Source organism: Daphnia pulex, chromosome 11 (genome assembly GCF_021134715.1).
Source record: "Daphnia pulex isolate KAP4 chromosome 11, ASM2113471v1".
Lineage (NCBI taxonomy): Eukaryota > Metazoa > Arthropoda > Branchiopoda > Diplostraca > Daphniidae > Daphnia > Daphnia pulex.
Window position 1 is genome coordinate 4580205 of NC_060027.1, and position 23125 is coordinate 4603329.

Genomic DNA, 23125 nt, shown 5'->3' on the forward strand with positions numbered 1-23125 from the left:
TTTTCTCAGCCTATCTCTTGCATTAGATATTTATAGACTGAAGCAACAATCAACAGTTTGATAAAAGACGAGGGGCGGCTCACAAGAGTCTATCAACACGTCATTCAACCAGCACTCTTTGGCCATTCATTTTTGATGTTTCTCTCCTATCCGGCAGACCCACATATACATACATACTGTACGATATTAAAAGTCGTCGACACAACACCGACAAAGAGAATTGACAAAACAATCACTCAAGTCTATCAACGTGTACTTCTTCTTCTTTGTATTTCTCATCCAATAATAAAAAGTCTAAAAAGCTCTCGAGGTGTAGAGTGACAGCGATATAGGGAATACACGATTGTCTTTTCTCATCCACAATGAAATTTTAACTCGCGTACACATAGAATCCAGTTTTCTCATGGCGCGTTAAGCCGATTCTCCGGTGTAAAAGATTTCCTATACACTTTTTTTCCCGGAATTGCCGATTATATTTTTATCTTTTTTTGTTTGGCTTTTGTTTCAAGCGACTGACGTTATTCCCTTTTATTTCGGATATTCGTGGAATCGGAGCCAAACTAGCTTACAGCGACGACACAACTAGAGCGAGCCAAAGAGAAACATCCGGTTGTCGTCAACTTAACATTTTTAAGAGACACACAGAAACTAAAAGGGGGAATTGAAGAGAGACAGAAAAACAAAGGATCTTGTCACCTTGGAGCCCTTCAGCGTCCGTAATTCCGCCGACGGATCCATTTTCTATTTTTCTTTGATAACCACATATCCAGCAGCCAAGTTTTCTCCGGAATTCTAGATGAGAAAATTAGGGAAATATTTCGAAGTTGCGGAGGGGGGTCACCAAAGCGATGACATCTCTTCTTTTATTTATATTCTGCTCCGGCAGATTGCGAGTTAAAGGAACCGCGTCGTCACAAGACGCCGATGCTTTTCGGTATGATTTCTGTGTGTAGATTTGAAAACAGCATATCATCCGGCAGCTCTTCAGTTTTTGATTATTCTTTCTTTTTTCGCTACATCAAAAAAGGGAAATTTAGAATTTAAAAAAAAAAGTCGCTGACGATCAATAATAAGCCGAGCGGCGAATGTTTTTCCAAAGACCAAAGAAATATAGAAAAGAAAGGAAAATAAAAGATTGCTCATCGTTCCGTGTTGGATTGGGAGAGACGGTCGCGGGTTATATTTATACGTAGCTGATTTAGCAGTCGAAATGATATTGGCCAATTGGGAGCGGCATCCCACACAAATCCCCCCGCCCGCCCCCTCCAAAATCATTCTTTTATTATAAAAGCTTCTGTAGATGAAAGAGAATCTTGAACATTTATACATTATATTCCCCGATTCGGCAATCGCTACTTTCTATATGAATCGTTTTCGCTCCAATCACAAGACTGACAGTTTTGTGGGAGACTCTCAAATGATGTACTTCGTTAAAATGAGTCTTAAGCAGTATGGTACGTACAACACATCGATAACAAATCAAAATAAGAGAGAAAAACCCGAGTACTTGTGCAAGGGAGTAAAAGACCAGGAAATGTCACGAATCAGGTCTTAACAATAAATTTCCTATTATGCGCGTATATATAGTTGAGGCTATAGAGCATAGCCGAGGCCGTGCTGGCATTGAACACGAAAGCTCTGTGAGCACATCAGACAAACTATTAGCTGACATTCCTCTTTGACATGCGCCCACCCCCGACCGTTCGTCTATAGACGAAATCTCCGAAATGGGAACACTCGAACCGAGCGCACGTTTCCCTTATTTCTATGGCCTATACAGCACACAGGAGACTCTTGATAATCATTTTTTTGTGTTGCCTCCTCCATGAACAACATATTCGTGCAGTTCTCTGTGTTCAAGTGACCGACCCATAGAAAAAAAGGGGCGGGATGATTTGAGAGAGTACACTTGTTTTTTCTTTTCCTTTTTTTCCTGATTCTTAAATTGTATTCCACCTGGTTGTTGATGGCGATCGTGTCCGCTCTCTCTAGGGTTTTTTCTGTCTATGGCTGACGTCGCTCTTTTTTGTCCTTCATCCATCCAGCATGCGCTGGATCACGCGATAAGCCATGATTTCAGATCGTGACGCACACCCGCGGATGGTTCCGATTGTGGACTCTCGGACGCGCACATCATACACAAAACCGCAGTCAGAAAATGAAAAAGCGGAGAAAGAAAGAGAAGATCTCGATTCCAATAAAAAGGAATCCAAAGTATCAAATGGGTGTTCCGTAATGCATCGTCAAAAATGCAGACGTTATAGCTATGTATTATATAAGTTGGAGGACGCACAGCACATGATGGCCGTATTATACAGATGATTACAACAAAGAGGGGATAGAAACAAAAAAAAAGAAACAGATCGGTGAAGTAGAGACAGTACTATATACCGTATCGAGCGCGTGTGTGGTGCTCTACTTCTCAGATCAGCGTTCCATCATGTACTACATATGACATTATTCGCTCGTCTGGTTTTTCTCTCTCGTTTATCACAAGAGTTTTGCATTCGACGAGACAAGTACCATTCACGTCATGTTTCTTTGTCCTACACATACATATACGTTGGCCAAACTTGAATGGTTCCGCTCTCTGCTTTTAGATTATTCTATCCGTGAATAAATGAGTCGATGGATATTACAGAGTGGCTGCTGGCCCACTGGCTGATGGGTGATGGACACGAGACACGCCATGTTTGATGTCGTCATTCTATATGATGATCGAAGAGAGCGCTAACGGCCGATGATGCTACACTTTCACTTATTAATATTATTTGCCCATCCCGTGTCTAGTTTGAAAAGCAGCGGCGGCCCGCGCTTTTCAAAGGGCGTCAACAGTGCCAGCATTGACTCTATTTAGGAGCCACGACTTTTGAAATGGAATCAATACTCAAACGGCCAACTTTTTAATATCACGAAAACTTTATGCGCGCATCGCAATTTCTAATACTGGGCGCGCCCCGTTATTCCGTTTAGACGATGACCTAACTTTCTGGTCCTCTCCAACTTGACGTTTGGGTTGAAATTTACATATCAAACTCCCGAACGGCGCATTGTCCCCCCTAAATGAGACTCTGCGCATATACAGACCGTCAAGAGAGAGCTCTAGTGTGTCTAACATGTTGATACAAGTTGAAGAATGCAATCAGCAACTGATGTGTATATAACGAACAAAAGCGATCTGCGCTAGCTGTGCGCCATCAACATGTCGGTTGTTATCTTGATCGACGACGACGGATAACAACTGTTGGGCTAGACGCCGTCATCCGGAACACTCTATATACACACACGCTGCTGCCGCTGCTATAGAGTGTAGCGCTGCTGCGTGATGTGCAAAAGGAGAGTCGACGACAAAGAGAGAGGCGGATGCCGGACGTCTTAAATGCATGAGAGAATTTCCGAGAAGAGCGATGTTAGCGCCCGGCGACGGACCGGAGCACAGCAACAACACACACACACATACTATAATATGAAAAAAAGCCAACTCTGATTGACTTTTTTTTGTGTGTGTTGTTTCGTCTGGGTGTATAACCTTTCGCTCTGCAAGGGAAAACTAGCGGAAAGTCATGGGGGGAAAAGCTAAAGGGACACGGCAAATGGCAATTGCTGGTAACAGCTGGACCGACGTCGACGACGCCTCCCTGCGGGATTGCCAAGGAGGGCAGCAGCAGCTAGGCAGTCGGAGGGCCGTCGGGACGGAATTGGTCTTTCCCCTCTAGCGCATACGAACTGCACGCGCTTCCGCCCGCAGTCACAAACAGCGCACAAATAAAAGTAGCCAATCTCCATTGGCTCGGCACAGTCTAATTACCTCAGACTAATGACATCACCACAGCGCGCTAGTATATAAGTTAAGTTTTAGCCGGCGACAGCTAGACAGCAGCAGCAGCAGTCTCTTGTCGACAATCCCGGCGGATTTACTTATATATTTTTATTTCTTGGATAGTTGGATATGTGTGTAGCTATAGACGTTCACGCCGGTTGCACAAACCCACGCTGACGTTCTATCGCTCACTCGGAGCAAGATGTAATTCTCGAAAGTCTCTTTTCAAAAAATTCAAAAGAATCGCGACTCGCGCCAGCAGAGAAATGAGTAAATAGTATTACGTTTGTTACATTTTTACATGTGTTACATGTACCGGGAAATTCTTGGTGGTGAACTTTGCCAAACATTTGATGCACACAAACGGCACTGAATAACTGTTAAACAGATGTTACACGCATATTTGCAATGTTGTGTAAGAAACACCTGGTAATAAAGCTCGAACTTCGCTTTCATCTTCCTTTTTTTATTCCTTAGCTTCTTGATAAAATGAAGTTGCATCAAATCAAAGAATAAGGAAACACCGTTGGCTGTGCTCTCGAAAGAAAATTTCAATTCCTCTTTGTTATTTGAATCGCGTTGAAATTTGGTACACGTGGATGTATGTGTATAGACGAGGAATGCCGAATGCGAAGCCAGCAGCAGTCATTCCAAGCGTCTCTTGTATTTCCCATCTGAAATTCATTTTGTGTGTGTGTTTTTTCAAAGGAAAAGATTGGATACATATCATCACCGCGTCCTTGGCAGGTGTATTGTATTCCAATAGCTTGACTCCCATATTTGTTGACCAAAGACAACAAAGATGAAAGAAAGCGCGTGTTTCCAATAAAGAAATAACTTTATTGGTTCCCACCGATACTCGTATAATATGCCAAGAATGCCATGTCTGTATAGTTGTTAGTTGATAATATCCGACTATTGATTCCCCGCGATGTTCGGCATCCAGTCGTGTTTGCGTTTCAATATTTACATGATTTCACCTGTTTTTTTATTCAGATGTTCGCGGAAACCCGGCCGTGGAGTCGCAGACATCTGGAGCTTACACCATCATCCCCCAGTTCAGCAGCCCTAGTCAGACCGTCAACATCAAAATCGGAGAAACTGCCCGTTTACCCTGTGAAGTTCAAAACCTCGGTAAGTCGATTACAAAGGCCAGCTCAATAATGCCGTTAAAGTTTGAAGATTTACCGGTGACCCGATTCATATACCGTAAAGTAAAACCACAATTTCTACCAACGTGATCGTTTATTTCTTGATTGATGATGAAGTTTAGCGTCAGAGTGAGATAAAAGTGGAGCGCTCGCTTAATATTTTGACCAGAATGGTGATGCAATAAACTCAACGTGAATTCTACGACCCGAAATTGCGTTTGTACATGAGAGATCTTCATCAAATGAGATCAACTAGTCCGGCAGCTAGCGCTAGAATATATGACGTAATATGACGTTTGAACGATATGTGAACATCACATTTATGTAATTGACAAACCGACGTTAGGAATCAAGGGAGTGGCCCAACTTTGTCAGTTACTTGGTTATTTCGTACTAAAGTTCATCTTGAAACCCCACGGATTCTGTAACGTATTGCCGTTCAAAGCGCGTGATGAATGCATCGACTCGTACCCTAACTAACATATTACAAGAATCGTTATCTAACACGATAACTAGGGAGATGAAAAAAAGTAGTCACTTTTCGTTTTCTTTTCATCCTCCGATTCTTTAATTGGCTTTCGCTACTACTCATTTTCTCTGACTGTTTTCGGTCGTATAAACATATATCAAGCGAGTAGAGCATACAAGGCTTATTCATCTAATTAGATGAAAAGTTCCAGTTGGCATTACTTCCATCCTGAGCGTCATAATTACGAGACGAGAGTTTCATTCCTGTGCAGTTGCTGATTGCCGAAACGCATATTCTACTGTAGAAAACCAGGCATTTTTTGTTTGCAAATTTCTACGAAGTACGTGAGGTACCATCTAGCGAGAAACACGTTCAATACTCTTCCGGAAAAACAGCGGGATTATCTATCTCTACTCTGTTCTATTGATTTAGTTATACTGTATTTACGCAATACCTGGAAAATTTGTTACAAGTTTTTTGTGAGCCATTCGACAAGTTGTGCCACTTGGACAAGATGTTGTCCTTTTTTGTTCCACTTGTTTGCGTAATAAACATTCTGAACATTTGTCCTTGTTTACAGGCACTTTTATGGTTGTGTGGAAGAAAGAGGCGACGCTCATTTCGGCCGGCAGCACCAAGGTGATCCGCGACAGTCGCCTCACCGTGGTGGGAACATCGCTGGACATCGGCAAAGTAACCAGCAAAGATTCGGGCAATTACACGTGCGAGATCAACACCGACGTCCCTTCTCACGTCAATATAGTTCTCAATGTCCTTGGTGAGTTGTTTTCACGTTCAAATGACGCGCGGTACATTTTTTCCTTTCTCATCCGCAAAGAGCGGCAAATTGAAACAGAACTCTAAAATTATACACACAACGCCGTTCGTGTATACATATTAGACAAAGTCCGACTAACATCATTTTGAATTTGCCGTTGCGTATTATTTAGAACCGGCGAAAGTCCGTCGATTTCCAGAAGAGGGCCGCATCCAAGCTCGCAAGGGAGATCCGGTTACTCTGAGATGCATTGGCGAAGGTAACCCGCCTCCTTCCATCAGATGGAGCAAACCCGTAAGTTGATTCTACACTATCTGCAACATGTTTCTGTGACACGTGTAGATTAGAACTGTACAGAAAAAAAGAAAAAAAATGTATTATTAATTTTTTTTTCCAATTAAATGACGACGTAGGGATATTACTTCCAAAACGGTGATGACAAATTTCAAGGATCAGTGCTCAGTTTCCAGGCAGTCGGTCGCCAGGACGTCGGTCTTTATGGTACGTAATAAATACGCATTCAAATGTTGATCTGCTCTCGAATTTGAATTTGATTCTTATTTTTTTATTTTGCGCGCAACAGAGTGCTCGGCTGATAACGGAGTGAGCGAACCTGCCACGGCAACGATCGACGTGAAAGTTTTATGTGAGTATTGAGCGTCGAAACTATTCGTTTAACGAACTGGGGAAATGATTAAGTTTTTATCTTGTTTATTATTATTATTATTTCCGACGCTTATTGACGTCGTCGACAGATCCGCCAGAGATTGAAATTGAACGAAGCTGGATTCACACCGGAGTTCACCAGGAGGCCTACCTCACTTGCATCGTTCACGCCGAACCGGGAGCCAACGTAATATCAATACGTCTAATAAAATAAATAATTGAAACGTTTTTTAATATAGCATTATTATTATTAACTTGTAATTTCGAAATATAGGTTTTGTGGTACCGAGAGGAGCGAGTGATTGTTCCGTCTGACACGCGCATCCTCGAATCTTCCAACAACAAACACACTCTCATTTTGCGCAATGTCGAGGAAGCCGATTTCGGACTCTATTCGTGCACCGCCGATAATCTTCTTGGACGGTCCTCTCAGAATATTGAACTTTCAGGTATTATACAACTTATTCCCTATATAGTTTTCCTTGATGTATAGATCAGAAATATCGATTTGAGGTATTAACGAGAGCTTTTCTTGATACGTTTTTGATCCAGGTCGACCGAGCCGGGCAATTTTCAAAAGTGAGCCGATGGGTAACTCGGCCGACTCTTACAATTTGACATGGAAAATCGACAGTTATGCGCCCATCGAAGAGTACAAGCTCATGTTCCGCAAACTGTTTGTATGTCCCAATTATACCGTTCGTTTTCGTTTGATTTGTTTCTCTAATAACTCCGAATCAATTAAAAATTAGTTCAACGAAACGGACGACCTGAACCGCGTCTGGAAGTCAATGATCATCCCGATGAACCAGGGAAGTTCTAGTGGGCGTCACCTTCATCACAAGCAGTCTTACATGTTCCTCCAGCTTGAAACAGGTACTATATTTAGGCTGTGACGACAACATCCACTTTTTTTTTCAAAAACTGTCGGGAGGGAATTGGCGGCATAATTAATTTTCTTTCGAAATCATTAAAAAAGGATCGATCTACGAGGCTACCGTGACGGCAAGAAATCGTTATGGCACTTCCGAGGCTAGTGAGGCGTTCCAATTTCACACACTTGGACCTGGTAAACTATCGATTTCCTCTTCTTTGTTTTTTTTTTGAATTTCTTCCCCCATTTTTTAATTAAGAGACGAAATCTAATTTATTCTTCGACATTGATTGCGCAGAATCTGTGCCGAACGCCAAGAACCTGGAAATCAAAGACGTCGGAGGTATATATATCATCATATAATGTCCTTTCGGAGAACTGCGTTAATAAGCTCGATGAATAATCAATAAAATCTCTTACGCAGGAATTGACATTGGCTTGATGGGCAGCGGCAGTAGCAGTCCCGCCTACAGCAAGCGGATCAATGGACTCCAATGCTTGAGCTTTGCCCTTTTGGCAGTTTTGGCTACCAAGGCCTTTGTATCCGTTTAATTTCAATTCAATTTTATCGGTGTGTCTATTTTTTTTTTCCTCCCCCAATATTTTTTAAACAAACAAAAAAAGTATCTTTTCCTTTCATCTCGTCGTGAGTTGTGTGAACGTGTGCGTGTTTCACAAGTTGAATATCCCTTTTACTATAAATATTTAAATGAACCCCTCATAAAAAAAAATGAAATAACAAACAAAAAAAAATAATCAAATAAACGAGACGGACGAAGAGCATCAGATTGACACGGGAGAGGCGTGTTAGGCATCAGATTTTGGTATCACACAGCAGTCCTTTTATACAGCATATATATATTTATATGTTGTATCAATACTTTTCGGCGTCCATAATATGTACTACTCGATATAACTAAACAAACTACACTCGATCGTATCCGATATATATTTGCATAGACTGTCTAGCTGTCATTACGTTATATATATTATTCGTCTCATATTCCTTCATTCTTTTTTTCCATTTTGTGTTACATTGCGAGTGTCATCCTTTCAAAACTGTCGTATCCTCATCTTTTTACTAATAACCCTTCGTCAAGTCTTTAAAAACAAAAAAATTCTTTGCTTTTTTTTCCCTCGATGCCCACACACACATATACACCGACGAGAAAAAATATACGAAAAATGTCCGAGAGACTTTCCATTTTTCTTATAGATAACTGTTGTTTTTTTAAAAAAAATTTCGCTCCCGCTTCGTCATGCAAGCGATTTTAGACAAGAAGGGCTCGGATGTTGCTTATTAGTTATATTATTACGGCATACCGCAAAAGGCGTCGTTATAGTCAGTCACTAAAACATTTGAAAAAAAAATATTGACCGGATGCCAGAAATTTCACTTTCATTTGTTAATCAAATGAACTCTCTTTAAGGACATAAAAAGCAGATGGCTATAGTATATAATGTATTTTACTAAAGGAAAATGGGGAGAGACCAAAATAAAAGGGCAGAGGGAGTAAAAGGACCGGGGCAGAACGAACCGTTTAGAAAGTTGTAAAAAAAAAAAAAGAAAGACATTTTATTTTCGTTTCTGGTAATATTCACAATAGTCATACATGCAATTTTGATTATTATAGACGACGAGTTAACGCCTTGTGAGGCGGAGGACTCTCCATTTTCTTTATTGCCATTTTTTTTCTTCTTTTCGAAACGAAATTTGGAAAATGGATTCAAAATTTATTTGCTGGGTCATCCCGCTCTAAATAGGACGGCGGTGAAAATATTACAGTGTCGTCACATACGTGTAGACTGAATTTCCAAAGTTATCTTCGTCATCTAACTTGATGATCTATTCAAGCAAACACCGTCCAATACTGCACCGTGGTTATGTATGAATAGGAAAGAGAAGGTGAACTACATAATGAAAATTTCCCCCTTCCATTTTCAATTCAGAGCTTCTAAAAAAACAAATCGTTCATCAGCAGTCTACAGAACAAACTAACCGAGCACATTTCCATCGATGTGCCTTGTATTGTTGTTGATTGTGCTGGCGGTATATAGTATACCCGAGAAACAGCAGCACTGATTGCCGTTTCTCCGAAGAGAAACAAAACAAATGATGCAATAATCTTTTGTAACGACAACACAATATGAAATAAAAGCGATTGAAAGGGAACGTGCCCGACTAGACAGAAAAAACAACAACAAGGCGGCCGACTGATCGAAATGACCTAGTTCTTCGCTCTTCTAACACGACAGCAAAAAATTCAAAAAAAAAATGGGAACGTTTTAAAGGTAATTAAATCTCAAGCGTGAACAGGACAGGCCGTGAAGAAGAGAGACCCCGGCCGATATATTTTTGACAAAAAAAAAATATCACTTCTCTTTTTTTTTATATATATACAGCACTTGCCGGTGATATGTATACACACACAGCAGCACAGCAAGACATAATGAGGAACAAGAGAAAGGGAGAGAATGGACTATTATCATTATTATGTCGCATTAATATTTTTCATGAGCCAAGGTCTCCGAGCTTAATATCTCTCTGGCATCTCTCTCTCCTTACCGAGAAAAGAAACAACAACTTGGCTTTGATGTCATTTCTCCGCGTAGTTCTTTTTCTAATTTTTTTTTTATTATTTATTTTTGACTAGAAAAGTTCCGCACGGAAGGTTCCGTGAACCAGCGGAAACAACGCGGAGAGAGGCCATTTCAGCATTTCATCAACGCGTAAAATGTGTAAACCTATTATCCACTCTGCTCTTTAAACGAGCGGACCTCGTTCCATGTTGCGTATATACCCGGGTTTTAGTTACACTGTGACACCGTAATCGTGTCAGTAAATCTTTGAATAATGAGACTCTCTTACAAGAAGGAAAAACCAGCCTTTCTCGTCAGAGAAAACGGGGCGAAACTTGTCAACAAGCCTTGACTCGCTGTTCCAGCCGACATGTTTCGATGGCCAGTTGCAGTGTAATCGGAAAAAAGATATCCGAATTTCAACTTAGCCCATGTGCTGAGTGCTGTAATCATTGGCACAAATCAAAAGTTATTAATGTCGCCAAAATAACCACCGAAAGTTCTGTCACATTGCTGCTCTTTCCCGGACTGTAATATCTACAAGGATGTGTGAAGGAAAGTCAATCGCCGTCGAAACTGAAAATACAAATGCAACATAATGCGGGATGTGTGGCGAATATTTCTTGTCAAACCGACGCTGTGAATGGGTTGGAACAACAAACATGTGACTTTCACCGAGCGCAACGCGCGCACCACCTGCATCGAAATGAAATGCGGACAACGTCAAAAGGTTCGCCAAGCACGCCGGGGCTCTTATAGATTGGAATAAAGAGACCACTAACAAACACCCAAACCGGAACCGTCGAATAATTAACCTCATTTAAATGGTGACACAATAGCCTCGAATAATGCATAACAACCAGTCAACCACTGATCTCCACAATGGCCAAGTCCTTGAACTTTTCACTTGAAATCCTGTGGTGTTACACTGTGTATAGGCTCGCCTGTCACCAAAAAATCTTTGACAAAGAATCTATGACGGATAACGTTCCCGTCGAATTCTCAGACTAGTTGAATTTAATTTGATGTTATTGTCCAGATCTGACGAAATAAACCCGACTAATTAACTAAATGACTCATTAACTAAATGGACATAACAATTTCATTTGTTATGTCGTCGCATCACAGTATCGCACTCGCACATTTTATTATTATGTTAATTGATAGCTATTTGACTGCTGTTTTATGTTGGTGTATGACACGAAGAAACGTGATACGGCGCACTCATTCTTGTTAAATAAATACCTACCACTTTGCAACAAAGACAAGTGACGTCTGTGTCTATCTTTAATATCCTTTCCAAAAAACTGATTTTGTCTTTTTTTTTTTTTTTTTTTTTTAATGGGCTCCGGTGGAAAATTCGGTGATTTCATTTGACCGTTTCATTTCCCCCCAAGGCCGTGTTTTATTATATAAAACATCACACATTTCTCTAAGAATTTTGGAATGCACTCAAAAGAAAAGCGAAACAATTTCTCGTGATGCTTGTCCGTCCTGGTTTGACGCTGAAACATGCGGAGAGTAATTTCACAAGGCACGGTGAGAGACGTTGGTCTAGCACCTTTAATATGTCTACCTGCTTATTGTGTACACACAAACACACACTTGGGCATGTACATATACCTTGTGGACGAGATACACAATAGTTTTTATTTTATATAATAGGGCTCTTCGCCCATTGCGTTAGCAACGGCTGTGCGGGCTTGCCGGTCTGGCGGGTTTCATTGTTTTGCGCTTTTTTTTGTTCTTTCTATTTCATTTGACGTAAACAAGCTCTTTAATCTCCGAGAGAGGCATATGTTTTTCGGACGCGGAGGGGGAGCTATAATGTGACGCGCGTATCCGAAAATCCTATCTACCGAGAACAACCGGCAGCAGCAGCGCGTCAGCAAACATTCAGCACGTGAGAAACTTTCACGGCGAGGAACATAAATTTCGAACGTTGAGATGGGCGCAGCACCACACCTGAAACAAAAAAATTATTTTTTTTTTTTCGTTGAACATCCCTCTTTTGATAATATTCTCTTTATGGAAAGAAGAAAACAATAATAACAAAACTAAGGCAGCGCGATATAATGCGGCCCTTGTTTTCGGTGTGCAAGAGAGTGCTGGCTCTCTTTGAGCACTGCTGTTGGATAGAGACGACGGCGATTGCGGTTAACCGTGGCTCTGTCAAAATAAGTAATAAGCACCAGCTGATCTTGGGACCGCAGAACATTGGTCAGCATAAAGTGTGTGAACGAACCTTGGATGGCAAGACGAAAACGAAAAACACGTGCAAGAGCAGCAATTCCGATGGATAAATCATCACCATAGAATTCGCTGCTGGAGTGTTGTCGGCTTCTGTAAAAATCTAAGCTTCGTTATCACGACTCATTGACGAATCAATTCAGGCATCACCGCGTTTCGTAAGCGCTTGGCAAGACAATGTCTAATATTCTTATTTAGCTTTCTTGCGCACTAGCTCAAAATAAACCTTATAGAAGAAAGACGCACATCTGAATTAATTAACAAGTTTTAATGGTTTGGGTTGCGTATCCTTTGAAGGGAAAACATCTGACATTTTTGGAAGGGATTAAAGCAGTTCATTCGGTTCATTCGGTTCTCTGCCAAATTTAATGAACATAATTACGGTTTCTCGGTAGATCACTAAGTATTTTGCCTATACCGAGCCCTGATGCCATGCCTACGAATTAAATTTTTTTTGTTTTTGTTCTTATAAGAAAGAAAAGCCAAATCGCACAGGAAAAATGATGAATCTCATAAGTTGTAAGGAGAGGGGGAAGTTGGGAGTATCGGCCAGCAGCACACGAATCACAAAAGAAATTCGAAATAATAGGAAACCGTTATTATCTTTCATCGGCTTCAAAGAGCTGGAAATTGATGGTTGCACGGCTCCGCAGACATTTGATTCAGCTGGTTCTCCCAGCCAAACTTCTAGGAAAGAGTATATAGCGCAAGTAGCCAATCTGATTGAAGAGAAAAAAAAAGAAGAAGAGGCTTTTTCAAATCTATAGCGAAAGTTGTTGTTTGTGTCGCCACGGTTTTAACCTGAAAGAGAGAGCGCTCCTCGATACACTACTATACTTCAAATTGTCGATTCATTTCCTGGCTTTTCACGTGCTGCAGCATCGAAACGGCAATCTAGCGTATATGCGTATCATCTACTTCCCGCGTGAATGTTGGTGGAAATGATCACAACTTTTTTAGGCTGCTGTCTATAGACGATCTCACAGCATTCGATCGGTGTGTATATACTGACGTATACACTGGCATATGCATCACGCTCAGGGCCACACCTCTCTCTCTCTCTCTCGAAAATTGGTGGGGATATACCGTAACTAAGAAAGAGAAAGAGAGCAACAAAAAAAAGAGAGAGAGAAAGAGAGAAAGGGACGTCTATATAAGACAGTTCTTTGCTGACCAGCCGGACACTGTCTCATGCGTGTTCGCTACTTATAGTGCCAATCTGGAAACAAGTCTCACGATATTAAGAAACTATATTTAAAAGTTGAATACCTTAATTGCTTGCTGCGGAAAACCTTAAATTAAACAAAGCACGATGAGTCTTGCAAGCCTTTATTTGGGTAAGCAGCGAGTTAATCAATGCATCGCTTTGCTGTGTCTTCGCTATCTCCAATATTATATCTGATTATGTTCTATATGGCTCCGCTCTACAGGTGTATTTGTTCTAACATTCATCGTGGTTGACTGCGCCAGCATCATGGAAAACACAAAGGTAAGCTTTTCATTGATTTCTCCTCTTTTATAATCAAAAGCTAGTCTAATAGTAGTTCTGTTAATTTTATTTTGGAGTTCAAAATTTAACTAAGTCTAATCAAATTGAAAAAAAAAGACACGAATAAGGGTTATTCTAGACACTGAAGTGTGGTTAAACGATGTTATTACGTCCGAATCTAAATTTTTCCTTATCTCAAAATTTTAACTTGCAAGAAAATGTACAAAAGTAGAAGAAAGTGAAGAAAGTTTTCCTAGTTAAGTTTTTTGAAGAAACAAATTTCCTATTTTTTAATTTTTGGTACTAAACAGACAAAAGTATTTCTTAAAAGTGTACTCTGCATACCTCTAAAAGAAATTGATTACACAACAGAGTTGTTGGTTATGGTTACCGACATTTGACAGAATGAATTAATATGAGCATAATCTCTTCAATTTTGAAACATAGAAACCGAAACCCCAATAGGGAGGGTTTAGTGAGTAAGAATCTACCAAAGACCTCGGACTAGATTTTCAATCTATTGAGCATTAGAAAAGAAAGCCTGCCATGAGTGACTGATTGAAAAATCGTAAAACAACCCAACCGTGTAGCACAGTGCGCGAGTAACGAAATGAGTTGTCGAATTCATCCGAGCATAGGCGTTAGGAAGTTTGTGGCCAAATAGATAAAACCTATAACGGAAAGACCACCAGCAGCGGTGGCTGCACACTGATGTGTAAATCGTATACAAATGTATCAGCAATTAAAGATTATTGCAGTTTCAGTATATAGAGCTATACAGCATTTCACTTTAATCTATATAGTTCAGTCTATCGATGCATATACGCAATAGTTCTGTGTAAACGTTGACACTGACGTCGCTCAATTTCATAGTAATGATTAATCATTTGTATACTCTAAAGACATTGGGAGAATTTCGCCGTCAACCGTCTCGAATCGGCCGTAAACTCCTCGGAGTAGCCGGGGAAGATTATCCAATGTTCCCAGTCGTCCCGTCTACAGCGTTCAAATGCAGCCCAAACAAACCCGGCTACTACGCGGATGTCGAAGCCCTTTGTCAGGTTGGCCTTTGCCTCATTCGTCCCTTTTGTGGCTGTTTCATTTGTCGTGTTTGTGCTGTTCCATTAATATTAATCGAACGTCACCGGTGATGGTTTTTCCGGGAACAGGTGTTCCATGTCTGCCAGATCGACGGACGTCACGACAGTTTCCTCTGCCCCAACGGAACGCTATTCAATCAAAATTACTTCGGTAAGTTTGGATTATGATTAAACTGTACGTGATGCCAAATATGTTTTGACAAATGACTAAAGTGTCGAATTATTAACGGGCACCAGTTTGCGATTGGTGGTACAATGTCGACTGCTCCGCCGCTCCTTCGCTGTATATCCGCAACGAGATGTTATTCCAGCATCCGCAGCAAGTATTATCTTCCCGGGCGCACGCCAATTCAAACACAAGACTTGTCAATCCTGATCCATCGACAGAGAATTACAACGCTCCTTCCCAGCATATTATCTTGCCCGCCAGACCGGAGAACGTCGCCGCCAGTAATACCCACCACCAGCAACAACAAACGGTTACCGCAACCGCCGCTAGAGAGCAACAACAACATCCAATGACGTCGAATGCCGGAGACAAATACGTATCGAAAATTCCTAGCGTCAACCGAATGGGCGGACTCGACCCAGTCGAGATTGAAAATCTGTTCGATAATCACAAAATCGCTTTCGTCGCTCCTGTAACCGAGTCGGAAATCTTGGTGGAAACTACCGAAGCGAATCCGACCAGCACAATCCAGCCGTTTGACGAGGAAGAATTCACGTCCAACTTGAAATTTCAATTGAATGTCGAAGAACAGCAGCAGCTCGCCGTTGTTCCAGTCACGACCAACGCCCCGGAAGAATTCGACGATAGCAAAATCAACGACGACAAACTAGTCGCTCCACAAACCAACAAGGAATCCTACAACAACTTAACCACAGAGAAATCAGCCGAGTCATCAACGGTGGACGTTGGAGTAGAGTCCGTCCAGAATGTCCTGACCGCTAACGAGTCGCAGCAGCCATTGAGCGAGGAGTTGACTACCACCGTCCAACCTAATCTAGCGAGCGCGGACGCTCAAACTTCAGCTGTTGTTGTCACGTTAAATTCCGTGTCTGAAAAGGATTTAGATGCTGACGATTACAGGGCGACAACTCTGGCTAGTCCCACCACTGATCCGGCAGCTCACTTTCTTGAACTTCCTGACGTTTCACCAACAGAAGAGTCGACCGAGTTCAGTTCGTCGACAAACAAAGCCATCGCAGTCAGCAGCAGCTCCGACCTGGTTGACGATTCAACCCAATCAAACTTTGTGACTGGATTAGAGACGACGACTTTTATTCCGGACATTTCCTCCGTGCAGAGCACAGGATCAGACAATAACGGGCTGCAGGACGAGCTGACGGAGTTGAAGGCGACGTCGCCCATTCCGGATGTATTCTCCTCGCCGATCGTTGAGAGTTTAGATTTCAACGTTATCGCCGACAGCAATTCTTTCAGTTCGGGAATAATCATCAGCGACGGCAATGCAACTGCTAACATTCAAGTTTCGTCATTCGCTGAAAGTTCCAGCGCGCCGGGCAATGGCAGCCAATTATTAACGCCCACCGCCTCGTCTGCCGTCACGTCCACCACAGCATCCTCCTACACAGAAACAACGCCGTCGGCATCAACAACGACTCAACCCATCATCAAGACTACTGACTCGGCTGTCATATCGTTGATCGCTTATAAGGACGGAAAACGAACTCTTTACGGTAATGACGAGCGCCACTGTATATTTTAAAAGGCTTCCGTTATATTTAGGGTGCGAGACAACGAGCTGATTAGCTCCAGTTTACACATCATTTTGTATCATTTGCATACATCACTCAAAATAATGCCATTTGAATTTTGCGCTATCTTACAGATAAACTTAAACCGGCTATAGTTGGAGACGTTAGGCCTATCGTCCCGGCCATGTACGGAAGGAAAATTCACCCGAGGAACGGAAACAAAATCCCCAAGTCTTTTTAACAAATTTTGTTTTTTATTAACGTGTATAACCTCATATCCAAGTGAACATAACCCACATATATAGATATATAAATATATACATCGCGCTTGCTGTATTCAGAATTCTTGGTTTATTATTATATGCTAGCTATCTTCGAAAAAATGTTTAAGTCTAAAAAGTGGAAATTTGCGTGAAATGCCTATTGTTTAGCTGGTTTAGTTGGTTGCGCTTTTAACTGAGCCGTAAAAATTTGTCTTGTCGATTAACTAGAATTTGCATGCATGAACATCACTAAGGCTACATTGTATAAAAACATTTATACACATGAACAACTAAGTGAACTGCGTTGCATAAACAAACTGGAAATCACTGAACGGGAACGGAAGTGGTGCTATCACGATTCTTTTATATAACAGGAGACGCAACGTCTATAGTGAAACAAAGAAATCAGCAATCCGTCAATAAAACAAATTTCGTCAGAATATTCTTTCGCTTCAAAATGCAATTTTCAACTTGGCCGAGATTTCCTGGACGATGACGGTTATTGGAAGGCAAGAAAAATGCGTTCATTTGATGGCGCGCTGTATATTTATTAAAGTTTATGCGCACCGGTATAAAAAAAGATGAAATGGCGCATCTAAAATCTCGACATTGTTTATGGCGGTCTAAAATAGACCCAATAATTCCGATCCAGAATATTTTCATGTATTCTATTTGATGTCTTTTACTTTTATACAGGGCAATGTGACATACGTGGTTGAAGTGGAAGCACGTGTGCGCCGCGATGAATATAAATGGGCTCAATTACCTGTTGAATAAACAATTTGATTTTTTCCGAAAGAAAATAAGTGAATCAATCGGTCCATTCTTCTGCCCATCGCACAGCGCACACGCGTGGGTGACCTCTGGCAGCATACATCCTTCCTTATTCGACATGCATTATTTAAAAGAAGAAGAAGAAAGAAAAATGTATCCTTATATATCCCGACTCCGGCCCGTCAAAAGGGAGAGAAGGGTGCCGGATGTCACCCAGCGCAGCAGCAGCAGCGGCACAGCACATGAACTCGTGACACTGACTCTGATAAACGACGAGTGACATACGTGTCCTAGCGCTCACTACTGCTCACGTTCAGATTTTGATGGAGTGTAAAAGGACAGCCAGAATTATTACTAGCGTATAGCGCAGGCCGTCAGGTTGGTTTCATCTATTTTCCATCGATTTCCGTGAGCCACCGATTCCACAACAGCGGTGATACACACACAGCAAAACGATGCTGGGGCTTACGCTCACTGAAGCACTTCAATCACTTCGCTGATGCACTCGAAACCCACAACAACAAACAATAAGCCTGGCCGTTTGGTCGCAAATAATGCTGTGGCAGGTCTATTTTCGAGTGTCTTGTTTTATTTATCATTCGAATCGCCTCGATGCAGCACAGCAGCAGCTGTCAAAGTTTCTCCAACTGTACGTGTCCTGGAGAAATCACCTGTGACTTGTGCTCTCTGTCTGATTGTTTGTTGGCAGGCAATTACGTATCGGAACATGACGGGCTCATTTAATATTTCATCGAAATACTCAACTATATAAACTTCTCTTCTTTTCCGCTTTTTCTAGTGGTGGCTACTTTCATGTTGTTTACCTGTACGATTTTATTTAATAACATTACCCCATTCTTTTATAAATTGGTATATAAAAAACAAACAAGAGAACTTTAACATTTTTAAAAAGAGATACAGGAGTGAACAAAACAGTTTTGTGAAAAATGTATCATACAAGACAATAACTGCACATTTTCTTTGATATGGTCTCGAGCAGAGTATGAAAATGTTATGCTCTACCACCCCTGCGATCCTGTATATTGTAAACATGAATTGTAGGTACACACAGGATAAAGGATTTGTCTCCACAAGGAAATCCCCCTTTTTATTTTCGGAACTACCGCAAAATTATACGCAGACATAAAAGTCGACCCTATTTTTTTATATGCCAACAACATGTATGGCCTACACATGCTGGACTAGACATGTCTTCTTTTTGTGGCCAGTCCTGTCCTCTAATGATTATTTACCGGCATACAAAATTCCCATTAAATTCACAAAACCGAGTTTAGAGTTTACCTTTCTTCCATTAAAAAACAGCCAATTTTTCTTGCCGTCATCCTGCCGGAGACTTCCACCAGATGACATCCATTACAAAATTCGATTGTATTTATAGTTGGTCTGCGCGGTCAAAGGGGATATATAATACAATGCGGCGGGTGTATTCATTTGTTCCGTGTACTGTTACGTGCGCGGTCACTTAATAATTCGGTTCCGCTCTCTGCGTGGGGCTGGTGGGCCTTTCAAAAAAATCAAAATTGACAGAATTTCAACGATGAACAATTTGCTTTTACTTGATGGCGCGGGGATGAAAAAGCAACTTGCACATTATCTAATAATCGAGAGAGAGAATATCCTTTTGCACCCGAAAACTCTTCCATTATTGGCAAATCGCTTTCATGTGCGTATATGTAAGGATCGTCGTCGTCCCGTGACCCGACCCCAAAATTCAATTGTCAATGCTAGGCGAATCGAATCAACTTTCCCGTCACCTTAGGCTATTCCCATGAGTGTAGACGGTGTGTGCGCCCAACTTCTTGCAGGCAAAAGAACGGGACTCTGTATAGGTCTATATATACACTATACATACACAATCCAGTAATCCCCTTATGTACATGTATTCTTTATGGGCACGAAGAATTTTTCTTCACTAACAAAAAATCTGATATCAAAAATGAAACAAAAAAAAAAAAATGAAATAGCTTTCCACTGTGTTTTTCCCGGACGACAGGAAAAAAACCTAAAAAATCATGTCAAAAATGTTGAGCGTATAAAGTACAAACGGAAAGGAAAAGCCTGTCACTGGTGTACAAGTCGGAATCATCTAATGCGCAAGTGTTATTTTTTCACACATGAATTTTGATTTGTTGCAGTTGGGGACGGTTCTAAAAGCTGCAAGAAGCCGAATGCTGCTGGTCTATACAGTCCGATACATCCATTATAAATATAGGCCCAGAATGCCATAGTATAGTATATGTGGGAGTAGAGATATAGTCTGTCTATAACATCTAATATTCTGTGTACACAGACATGTACTCAGCGGAGCATAGTCTAACAGGTCCTATAGACATCCATCAGCAGCTACATATTACTGGGGCATAGTCGCCGGAGAGCACCAGCACCAGCGCAAAATAAACAAAACGCAACTCTATCCACGGACGACGGTGCATGCGAGAGAGCGACTGAAGCGACGCAGAAATGCTCGGCGAAAGGCTTATTCCATTAAGCCGGCTTTCCTTCCTCTTCTCCTCCCGCAGAGGCCGGCCGGAGAGCACATGCAGCAGCAAGCAGCAGCCTGGGAGCCATAGAGTCTAAGTGCCAAGTACTGTTTACATCTAAACTTGTTTTATTATAGATGAAGCTGTTGGGCCAAACTATCGGGGCAGCGCTCAAGTTCTATTACGCTCCATTCCGTTACGCCGTTACCTGTTGAACAGGTTGTCAGTTCGAGTCAATCGCATATCTTATTCGTTTTATTTCTTGGTTGCTGGATCAAGGCTAAAATGAAAAGGGTAGATGCGTTAATCGTCGTTATGGAATCGTACCATTCAATCATCGTCAGCCCCTTTTCGTATTAAATAGAACCCTATAACTTTGTAAGAGAGTCAATTCAATTTGATTGTTATAATATCTTTTTTTATTATTTTCTCTTTTCCTGAATTTCAATTCAGTTTTTCTTTTTGTGAACTACACGCCGGGTAGGGACCTATTTATTGTGAGAGATTTTCATAAACAGGCTCGTCACGTTCCGGCTGGAATCACAGCACTGTGTAGTGTGCGTCAATCCTTTTTTTTATTTTTTATTTCGTGACTTATGTGGGACAGACGACACACGGAGGAGGACCGTCCCTCCAGCACTCGGCCAACATCAACCCGCTGAATGTGCATTCCCGGTTTCCGTCTTTGTCGAGAGGGCCAGCAGCAGACAGTCCAGCATCTCTCCATCGTTTCTTTTTTCAAGGGGGGAAAATAAATTCGCGGCCGTTAAAGCTTTTCTATAGGAAAAGTTGATTCTTCTTTTGTCGTTATGTGTTACGTGTATAGGGGCAACAAACATTAAGCCGAGTCCAAATTGGGGCCCATTGCCAACTATGGACTATATTATACACTACGTGGCAGCTCTGAATTATATTTTATTTGGTTGACATTGTGACTCAAAGGAAAACAAGCTTACATACGACGTTATAAACTGTCGCCCAGCGTTTCCTGGCACCCGCCAAGTTTGAAACCGAGTTTTTATTTCTCGTGAAAAACTTCTCGGGAAGATTCTAACAAGCGCGCTTTTGAAATGTTTGACTTTTTATATCCGTACGAGTATGCATGCCAATTAGCCGGGCACACCGGCAAGAAAAATTAAAAATGGGAAACGTGAAGAAGAAGGTTAAGCGATTTTCGGAAAATAAATAATTTGAGAAGGTCTCCACGCGCCGTAAATAATAAAGGAAAAACAGTTAACACTTGATGAAGCATTCGCCAAGTGGCAGTTTATCCTCTCCGCGTGTAAGCCCAATCAACTTGAAAGAGTTTTTCTCGGGATCAGATAGTGTATCTACACGCAGACTTTGTACTGGGCGACACGAGAAAAATGACGATAGTAGTTGGATATATAGTACAAGTTTTTTTTCCGACTAAATTCCCTTGTCCTTAAAATATTAAAAAAAAGGGTGGGGGAATTATTGATCTTTATTTTGTTTTTGAACCAAAGTTTTTTCTCCATAATGAGATTTGGATTATGTATTTCCAAGCTGCGCACATTTCTGAGGAAGAGCAGCATCCGAGTTGGCTAACATCTATAACATGTTTCCTATATGTAGGTACCAGAAAACTGGCTGAAATATTCCCGACACTCTGCCCTGGTTATATTCCCAACGTCGTTTAGTAGATATACTTTTGGGGGGTGTACAGGCTTCATATGCATGGACACAACGCTCCGAGAGAGAGCGAAAGAGTTGAAGAAGCGCTTCAATCGATAGCGCATAAATAGGAGGAACGCGGAATAATAAAAAGAAAAGAAAAGAAAGATGAGAGAGGAGAGAAAAAAAAATAGTAGCTGTATGTATATACCGCAGGAGACTTTGAGCTTCGATGAATCTTGCGTATGACGCCGTTTCCCTTTGACAGACATCGATCGCCTTGTGCCTCCACTTTTATGGCATGTTTTGGCATTCGCCAACACGCGCCCCCACGTCCAACACAAAAACCGGACTACCTTTTCTTAGTGGAACACTTTCCCTTATTACGTTGGCGAGGTCTAAACTATTTACCGATTTTTTTTTAAATCTTTCACTCGATATGCGCCAAAAAATCCAGCTGTCCGCTTACGTTTCAATTTCAATTTTCTACTCAAATTGAGCGCGCGGGGGTCAAAAATTTGAAATTCAAAAGGATCGAGTGCGCTGGCGACTTGTCAAATGGGCGCCCCCAAAATAAAAATTGAAAAATCAAAAAAAGTTAGAAAATAATAATAATAACAATAAAAACGGCGGGAAAGAGAGAAGAGATTGATTGCGAAGGCAGCTGGTAAAACATTGGTGGTCCCCGCGGCGTGAATAGCGACAGTTTTATTTTGTTTGATCCGCCCTTGTTTTACCGTTCACGTCCACCTCTCAAGTCGTCCTCTTCTTCTTCTTGTTTTAGCTTTGCGCATTCACGGCAATTTTCCCCGTGACGAAGGTGATGGGCAAAAGAAAAGAGGCAGAAAGATTTAACACAAGAGATGGAGAGGGGATGGATGGGGGGATGTTATTTTTCTTTTTCAAAAACCTGTGTTATTCACAAGCGAGAGTTCTTTTTTAAAAAAAAAAATAAAAAAAAGGATGTCCTAGACGAGCCTGTGTGAGCTTGTCACACTTGATCTCAGCTCGTGTCGTCGAAGCGCCGTTCCTTTTATTTTTTCGCCTTTCTTCCCC

At 41.4% G+C, this 23125-nt stretch overlaps 2 protein-coding genes across 2 annotated transcripts in view; both read left to right on the top strand.

The window, feature by feature from the left end:
• Window positions 1–8955, top strand: part of LOC124206976 (titin-like) — a 64519-nt gene extending 55564 nt beyond the window's left edge. Inside the window, exons 6-17 of the mRNA XM_046604204.1 lie at window positions 4817–4954; window positions 6021–6218; window positions 6391–6512; window positions 6632–6719; window positions 6802–6864; window positions 6974–7071; window positions 7159–7333; window positions 7437–7564; window positions 7637–7760; window positions 7864–7953; window positions 8057–8101; window positions 8183–8955. Coding sequence (XP_046460160.1) covers window positions 4817–4954; window positions 6021–6218; window positions 6391–6512; window positions 6632–6719; window positions 6802–6864; window positions 6974–7071; window positions 7159–7333; window positions 7437–7564; window positions 7637–7760; window positions 7864–7953; window positions 8057–8101; window positions 8183–8310 — 1397 coding nt within the window. The 3' untranslated portion in view covers window positions 8311–8955. The remainder of the gene's footprint in view (window positions 1–4816; window positions 4955–6020; window positions 6219–6390; window positions 6513–6631; window positions 6720–6801; window positions 6865–6973; window positions 7072–7158; window positions 7334–7436; window positions 7565–7636; window positions 7761–7863; window positions 7954–8056; window positions 8102–8182) is intronic.
• Window positions 8956–13767: 4812 nt separating this feature from the next.
• Window positions 13768–17239, top strand: LOC124207520 (flocculation protein FLO11-like). The gene is made up of 6 exons (XM_046605031.1): window positions 13768–13925; window positions 14019–14077; window positions 14980–15138; window positions 15247–15328; window positions 15415–16878; window positions 17031–17239. The coding sequence occupies exons 1-6, from the start codon at window positions 13901–13903 to the stop codon at window positions 17135–17137; spliced, it is 1896 nt and encodes a 631-aa protein (XP_046460987.1). The 5' UTR covers window positions 13768–13900; the 3' UTR covers window positions 17138–17239.
• Window positions 17240–23125: the final 5886 nt, after the last annotated feature.